This window comes from Harpegnathos saltator, unplaced genomic scaffold (assembly GCF_003227715.2).
Source record: "Harpegnathos saltator strain DR-91 unplaced genomic scaffold, Hsal_v8.6 scaffold29, whole genome shotgun sequence".
Classification (NCBI taxonomy): Eukaryota; Metazoa; Arthropoda; class Insecta; order Hymenoptera; family Formicidae; genus Harpegnathos; species Harpegnathos saltator.
This window is the reverse complement of record NW_020230083.1, coordinates 464037-472842: the sequence shown is the minus strand read 5'-3', so window position 1 is coordinate 472842 and position 8806 is coordinate 464037. Positions and strand designations below refer to the sequence as shown.

Below are 8806 nucleotides of genomic sequence, written 5' to 3'. Positions count from 1 at the left end.
ATCGCTTAGTCGAGTTTTTTACAAATAAGGACCAGGGCTTCTATGAAAGAAGGATCATGAAATTACCTTTAAAATGGCGATAAATTGTAGAACAAAACGGTGCTTGTTTGACCAAAATCGAACAATCTTAACTGTGTTAAATAAAGCCTTGAAATAAACGAAAAAATAATGGATATCTTTTCCCCAACCTAATATTAGGTGATGAACCATGTATGCAACCTGTAGCTTTGGCCTCCAGTTTGAAGAAGCGACCATTAACTTTTACATCTCAAGACAGTGACACGGAAAATAGTAAAGATGACAGTGATAGAAAAAAGAAAGTAAGAAAAACGTGACTTCAGAGAGAGCTGGGGGAATGGTCTGCTACTTTACGTGAAGATGCTAAATACAGGGAAGAAGCGAGGGAGCAACGCCATAAGGAGATGATAGCAGTTTGTTATAAGAGTAAATAATATCTAAGTAAATTAATACAAAGTAAGTATTAGATTAATATTTAAACACTTGTATTCTTAATATTATATTTGCATCTTATTATAATTTGTTATTAATGCTGCCAAATAATTATGTTTTGTTAAACCTTGATTATCATTGTTAGCAATTTCTTCTCTAATTTCATAAACTGGTCTTTGATTTTGATTCTGCTCATTATCTATTTCATGCTCTCTTCCGTCTTCAATAAGATCATTCACTTTATCATTACATCCTTCAAGACATATTGTGCAACACATAACATGCTAATATCACATAAGGAATCAAATATGACAAACTCATATGCAGATATTTTAATTTTCGGCATCTTCCTTTCAGTAAAGCAAATGCCCTTTCCACTACTTGTTTAATTCTTGACAATTCTCTGTTGAATTTAATTTGAACCTGTACATATGAAACTAGAAAAAAAACATAACAGAGAAGTTGTTTAGTTAATGCAAGTGTGAATAATAAAAAGACGGAATTAACCTGTGACAAATTTCCTTTGTTTATACAGGTGTTGAACGTGTTTATACGAGTGTTTGAAAACTTATCATGCAGACGAAAGTTGGAGATAGATTGGGTGTAGCCGAGAAGAAAAGTCATGAACCATAATGTCAAATTGGCAATAGTTACCGAATTATTAATTATTAATTAAAACATGTGAGCCAACGAGAGCGTAGAGAGCGGAGGGCGACCGCAGTAAGCACGTAGACATTTGATATAGGCGGAGTCAGCGAGTGGCGGTATGTGAGCGCGCGCGGCGAGGGGCAACGTAAGCGACAAGAGGCGAGCGCGCGCAACGAGGAGCGAGCGAGCGCGAACGACGAAGAGCGAGCGAACGCAAGCGACAAGAGACGAGCGAGCGCGACGAAGAGCGAGCGAGCTAGAAAGGTCATTCTACAATACGTGTCGTAAGTTGTAAGCCGTAAAAATTGGCGAATTATAATCAATTATTATAAAAATAATCGGCCATAATTGGTCAGTTCTTACGGCTTACAACTTGCGACACGTATTATAGAATGACCTTAAGCTATGAGCTATAAGCTATAAGCTATAATAATATAAAGAAAAAGCTCGCTCGCTCCTCGTCGTTCGCGCTCGCTCGCTCCTCATCGCGCTCGCTCGCCTCTTGTCGCTTGCGCTCGCTCGCTCCTCGTCACGCGCGCTCGCCTCTTGTCGCTTACGTTGCCCCTCGTCGCGCGCGCTCGCCTACCGCCACTCGCTGACTCCGTCTGTATTAAATGTCTACGTGCTTATTGCGGCCGCCCTCTGCTCTCTACGCGCTCGTTGGCTCACATGTTTTAATTAATAACTCGGTAACTATTGCCAATTTGACATTATGGTACAATACTTTTCTTCTCGGCTACACCCAATCTATCTCCAACTTTCGTCTGCATGATAAGCTTTCAAACAGCCTGTATAAGGTGGAATGCACCAAGACAATACTGGATAAGCTTTATCAGCAATAATATATTCATTTCCTGGGAAGAAATCTGTACGATTCTCTTGTACAGACATCCATAAATCAGAATTTCTAAATATCCTGCAATCATTTACAGAACCTGAAAATCCCACAAAACAATCTGTAAAGAGTAAATCTGCATCACAAATTGCTTGCAAAGTTAGGGCATATTGGCATTTTCTGGTTCTATATGACTCAGATTGAAACTAAATAGACAAGAACAAGAAAATAAGATAAATTCTGTTATTAGAAAAAAAAAAATCAAAATAGCATAGAAATGAAATAAATTTACATGTGGAGCAAGGATAGGTATGTGTGAGCCGTGAGTAGCTCCTATGATATCTGGGAGGACAACAATTTCATTAAATCTGTTTTTGGTAACAGTAAGTCTATCTCCTTTTGGCCATACAATTACTTGCTGTATCACTTAAAGCAGAGCTCAGCAAAATGTGCACGCGACGGCCGATTTTCGACTATCTCCGCCCACTGCTATTCCCTTTACCTCGCCGCTCTGCGCGTTGCTTACAAGCCACTCGAGCCTCAGGAGCGTGTTTCCAATAGTTTTCACGTCACCCATGAGGTACTATTGTTGACGTGTTTTTTTTTAGTTTTTTTTTTTTTTTTTTTTTTTTTTTTTTTTAAGTATTCTATCAGTAGTTTATAATGAAGTTTTCTTTAACGATTTTACGTTTATCGCTCGTCAATATCCAAATTGACTTTTATTTAATAAAACGCGAAAATCGAATTGAATATTCTTCATTTAACATATTTTATTTCGCTTCTGTTCAATTAGTTACGGGTTGTTACAGTCATCAGTAGATTACAGGGGATACCACTTAAAAAAAAATGCGTCAACAATAGTACTTCATGGGTGACGTGGAAAGCTATTGGAAACACGCTCCTGAAACTCGAGCGGCTTGTAGGCAGCGCGTGGAACAGCGAGGTAAAGGGAATAGCGGTGGGCGGAGATAGTCGGAAATTGGCCGTCGCGTGCACATTTTGCCGAGCTCTGACTTAAAGCATTCACAATTCTACAGAAAGAGTTGTGTAAAATTGATTTTCTCATATTGAAACGATCTGCAACAGATCTAATAATAACTTATCTATAGTATATAGTTAGTAGACATGTTATTAATAAGATAATCTAATATATATATTCACAGAAATTGTTACTTACCGAAAAGAATCTGGGGTTGCCAGAAGCCAAATGACTGATAAGAGCTGAGTTCTAACTGATATTGTTGGTCTTCCTTTCATTTCTATTCGCGTCAACGTCGGAGCTAACCGTCGTTCGAGATTTTCATATGTTCTGGTCATACGAAAATGTTGACGGAACACTTCATTACTAAATCTTGGTATAATTTCATTGACATAGCATTGTTCTCTTATAGCAACTTCGATTGCTAACTCTAATCCAAATTTCAATAATGTTTGCTTTTTCAATCACCATATCTGCTTCATCATCGCTACTGTCTGGATATAAGGTATCCAAAGCAATTTTTATTAATTCTAGTCCAACAGCCATAACACATGAAATAATATTTTTATTCGCCATTTTTCTATTGCTGAACTGCCGGCACTAATTTAAACTAGCTCTCTTCACTTTTTTCCCACCAAATCTTAATTATATACGTTTCAGTGCCGTTCGGAAACCATTCGCATATATGGTGTACCCTGCCCCCACCACCATTCACTCGGCTCTATCCGTAGGGTGAGATTTGCGAACGCAGCCCATCAGTGGTCAATTAATGTTTGGGGTGTATTCCGTACGGCTCGGGCTGCCGTGCGGAAAGTCGGCTAACGGATCGGCGCTGCGGGGCGGGTGGCCTAGCTTCCGGAGCGTTCTCGCAAGCGGCGAAGGACGCCGGTTTCTTGCGAGCGAGCGCGCAGGACTCCCGCCGGCGCCCCGCGCTTGATTGGTAGTTCCGACCGCGGCTGCTATGCGGCGCAGCCCGCGATTCCACTGCCCGCATACAAGATTCAGCCGCCCAGCTATATAATCGGGCGCGCCGTGGTTTGCTTCGCTTTGTCTTTTGCCATATCATTTGCTGGACCGTTCTCAGTGGCAAATCTGTGCTACTTCTTAGTGCGAACTTGTCGTACTGCTGGTTACCGATGCGTCTAGGCTTTCCTAGAGCGGTCGTGCTCTCACATTTCGGATTCGAACTTACCGCTCTACACACTCTGCTGAGTTGAGGGCGGCACCGATACACCCTGCTGAGTTGAGGCTAATGGTTCGAATCTCGTCTTCTGTGCCGTGCTCATGGCGTTGCCGTAATTCAGGAGCAAGCTCAGCCGCCTCCTCGGAGCTTTCGAGCTTCCTTATTCCCCAAGCTCCCGCAGCTTTTGGGCGTCTTAGGAGCGACGAGGCCGCCTCCTAGGAGCTGCGAGCTCCTCCAAGCGTCCGTATGGGATCCTGACCTTCTCTCGGGGGCGACTTGGTCGCCTCCCGCTTGCTAGAGCTCAGCAGGACTCCTTGCCCACGCGTCCTCGGGCCTACTTGCTGTAGGTCGTTGCATCCGGAAGGGCAGGCCTTCCGAAAAGACGGAAGTCGTTTCGTCTCAGCGTACTTTGATGTTGCTCCGGATGCCGCTCCCCGTTGGCGTCACTGACGCGTGTGTCCTTCGGGACTTTGCTTTGGTGAGCGACATCGCCTTATAAATAGATGCGTCACTACTGCGCTCCTTCTGCATTATTCCACTTGCGTTTCTATTGCATTTCTGTCGCGTCCGTTGCGTTCTCCACTGCTTTCCTCTTTGCGTCGTCACGTGACCTTTCCTCTCTCTTACTCTCGCCGCCATCCCTTGTGGGAACGTAGGTTGTTGCGCGTGCTTGAACTTGCGCGCTCCTTCAAGGTTCTGGCCAGCCTTACGACATAACTCAGACGTTGGCCGGGACGATCGGTTGGTCGTCCAATTGCTCGAGCGACATAGTCGCAGGCGGACATTGCTCTGCGATCCGAAATTCACTAACCAGCTCTCCGGAGCTGTTATATGTTCGATCACGTTCCAAACAAGGTGGCATTATCGGAACGCATGTAATTGGACTTCACTATTTCCATGGTCATTTAAATAGGGAAACTTACAATTCCTGCAAAACGAGTTGCCAAACCTCCTCGAAGATGTAAATCTCCACATACGTCGTAGGATATAGTGGCAGCAAGATGGTGCTCCTGCCCACAGAAGTCTCTTGACCGTCTCATACCTCAACGAAAAATTCCATAGAAGGTGGATTGGAATAGGTAGTCAAATCCAAAAGTAGCTACCAAGATCTTCCGATCTCATGCCTATGGACTTTTTCCTGTGAGCAGTCAAAGTGTTATGTTAAAGAAAAAGTGTACGCAACACAAACTATAACTCACAGACATGAAATTATGAATTGAACGCGCTTTCCGAGATATCACTGACGGTACATTGCAAAGAGTCGAAAATAATTTTCAATTATGCGTGACACAATGTATCGATCAAATTGGAGGTATATTTGAACGTTTGCGATAAGAAATTGCGTAGACATGAGAGGCAAGGATAAATCAATCACGTAAATCAAGCAGTCCGAAGGTAACAGAAACCTCCTACCTCTATGTCGTTGTTCCTGGGTAGCGGTAAAAATAGGGTAGTGGATAAAAATTTAGAGTAGTAAGAATTTAGCACAACCATTAAATCTTTTTGCACGAAGAATACAGGTGGAGTCAGTATGGGCTTTGTAAACTTTGAAGTTTCATATCTTTGGAACGGCTTATGCAAAAGACAATTATGGGTAGTGTTTTTAAATGTCTCGACGAGATCTGCAACTTTTATCTGAAAAAATCTGAAAAAATTCAAGTTCCATTTAAGAAATTAGTCACCTTCAAATTGTCTTGGAAACGATGACACCTGCGACTTGTCCGCGCGTGATCATGTGTCCCCCTTCAAACCAAACAACTTTTGTCTGAAGTGTTTTTTTCTACAATCAAAAATAAAAGTTTTTGGGGGTAGTACATTAAAATGGGGCACCTTATATATACATTTGTTATAAATAATATCAAGTTACTAACTGAATATAAATCTTTGCAATACATTCTTTGTAATACAATAATTATAAATAAACAAACTTATACTTCTTCTATCACATAAAAATAGTGTGGCAATAAATTCATTTTCAAGCTCCTTGGAGCTTAAATCAAACGTAAAAATGATTTTATGGAAAATTCACATTGCATTCGATATCCGATGTACGACGATCCGATATCTAATAGGAAAACAGCCAAAGGAGATAACGTTCTTAAGTCTTCTTTAGAGCCGTACTAAGGGCTGCTTGCGTCCGGGTTTGCAACTATTTATCGCCGCCCTAATGCAAAATTTTTCATGACATTTTCCTACAAACAGTCACAGAATTCTGGACGAGCTTTTTAATAGAGTGACCAGAGTTTCCAAGACTTTCCAAATATCTCCGTCATTCGACTTATAAATCTCTTTTTATACTAGTAATACATTACTGACGGCCTTTGGCCGCCCGAGTGCGGCGCATTCACTGCACCCCGATTCTACATATAATCAAACCAGTTATGCAAAGCTTATCCCTCCATTTTCGTCATATGTTTTAGTATCAGTGATATATAATAATGTGTAAACATGTGTGTATACAAGGTGAGGGAAAAAGATGGAAACCCTTATAAATCTCGAAAGATATAAGTTTTACAGAAAAGTGTTTCAGACCAAAGTTATAAAGCTCAAAACGATGTATTTACTGATCTTATCAGTTTGATCTTGAGTGGTGTTGCTAAGATCAGGTCAAGGTCAACTTATTTTTTTTAATAGAAACTCCCATTTTTTATTATATCATCCTTTTTTATCAATTATTTTTGATAACTTTTGTCTGAAACATTTCTTTTATTTGCCTAATATTTTTTAAGATATTTAAGAAAAACTCGGAAACTTTTTCAATATTAACATACGATATGTCGCCAACTATTTGTCGGAAGAAAAAATGCTATTAGACTTTTTATTCTACTCGATCTCAAAAATATACGTAATATATGTTACAATAGCACCTTGACTTTTGTTAATTTGATGATTTTGAAATTTTCAAAAGTCTATAAGTTAACAAAAGTTAGGGAACTATTGTAACAATATGTTCCTAAAACTAAACAGAATAAAAAAATTTAGTGCCATTTTTTCTTCTGACAAATAGTTAGCGAGATATCGTAAGTTAAGTACTGAAAAAGTTATCAAGTTTTCCTGAAGTGTTTCAAAACATATCAGGTAAATAAAAAAATGTTTCAGACAAAAGTTGTTCAAATTAATTGGTAGAAAGAAATGATATAATACAAATGGGATTTCTGTTAAAAAAAAATAAATTGACCTTAACATGACCTTGGCAACGCCATTCAAAGTCAACCTGATAAGATCAATAGATACATCGTTTTAAGTCTTATAACTTTTGTCTGAAACGCTTTTCTGTAAAATTTATATCTTTCGAGATTTTTACAGTTTTCCATCTTTTTTCCTCATACTGTATACAGGGTGTCCCATTTTAATGTCCCACCCCAAATAACTCTTCAGTATTGAAGTTTCAAAGAAATATATCTGAATAAAAGTTGTAGGGATTTAAGTGAGCTACCTTATGATGACACTGACTTTGACCTTGACCTCTATTTTCAAGGTCATTGAGGGTCAACTTGCGCTTTTTAAACGGCAATCCTTATTTTTTATTACTGTTTTTTCTACTAGTTAATTTGAACCACTTTTGTCTAAAACATTTTTTCATTTGTCTAATATTTTTTTATTTATATTTATATTTTATTTTATTTATATTTATAGATATTTGAGGGAAACCTGATAACTTTTTCAATATTTAACTTACGATATCTTGCTAACTATTTGTCGGAAGAAAAGTGGTACTAAACTTTCTTGCTTTATTTAGTCTCAAGAATATATGGTTACAATGGTGCGTTGACTTTTGTCAATTTACTGATTTTTGGAAATTTGAAAGTAATTACGCAATAAAATGTGATGACATTGACGCCTGTAGAATCTAAATAAAACAACGAATGAAAGCGTAATGTAGTAACTGAATAATATTGAGAGGATAGATTTTCTTCCAAGTAAGATTTTCTTCTTTCACGTACCAAGCAGAAGTATATCAGCAAATTTTATCGAAATGAAGCTAATACAGTAAAATATGACATTGACGTTTGTAGAATCTAAATAAAATAGACGAATGCATAATATAGTAATTGAATAACAACATTGAGGGAACAAATTTCTTTCTATATTCACATACTGAGCAGAAGTTTTCCAGCGACATAACGAATAATTTTCCAGCCATTATTTTGCATGGTACACGACTCCTCAGTAAAATCAGTATTATATCTGTACGGATATCAACAGGCATATCGTACCAATAGCAGGAATACCTATAAAGTTTCCGATTTTCAATACGTTCGATATACACAATATACCTGATTATCAACAACGCTTAGTAACTTACGCCGATTCGTGGACATTCAAGCTCTGGTCTAGTATAAATTGCGCCATTAGGCAAAGAAAAAACAAATGTATTAGTTGGCCCATTATGTAAAAAATGGTCATCGTCATACCAGCCCATTGCGACAACTTGCTCACGAACTGCAAAGGTGAGGTTGAAATATATAAAAACAAAAATTCTTTCCTCTCGCTTCGACTTACTTGGATTCCTGATATGCTTATGGCGATGAGATTCAAGGCTAAAGTGAAAAGGAAACTCCACGTGTAAATGCAATGTAACAATTTTACACATCTAATTAATAGTTAAAAAGGAAGAATGTTAAATATCTAACCAAACCTAACCTAACCTAACTTAACCTAACTTAACCTAGCTTAATCTTACAACTGCGTGCACTGTTACGTTTGCCAC

General features: G+C 38.8%; 1 protein-coding gene and 1 pseudogene across 1 annotated transcript; both read right to left on the bottom strand.

Moving 5' to 3' along the window:
* Nucleotides 1-515: 515 nt before the first annotated feature.
* LOC109504561 (protein ALP1-like) lies at nucleotides 516-3458 on the bottom strand (annotated as a pseudogene).
* Nucleotides 3459-8051: 4593 nt separating this feature from the next.
* On the bottom strand, nucleotides 8052-8478 carry LOC109504562 (odorant receptor coreceptor-like). The gene is made up of 3 exons (XM_019844870.1): nucleotides 8402-8478; nucleotides 8195-8327; nucleotides 8052-8114 (listed from the first exon to the last, which is right to left on the bottom strand). Exons 1-3 carry the CDS (start codon nucleotides 8446-8448, stop codon nucleotides 8064-8066), a joined length of 231 nt encoding a protein of 76 aa, XP_019700429.1. The 5' UTR covers nucleotides 8449-8478; the 3' UTR covers nucleotides 8052-8063.
* Between the last annotated feature and the right edge of the window lie 328 nt (nucleotides 8479-8806).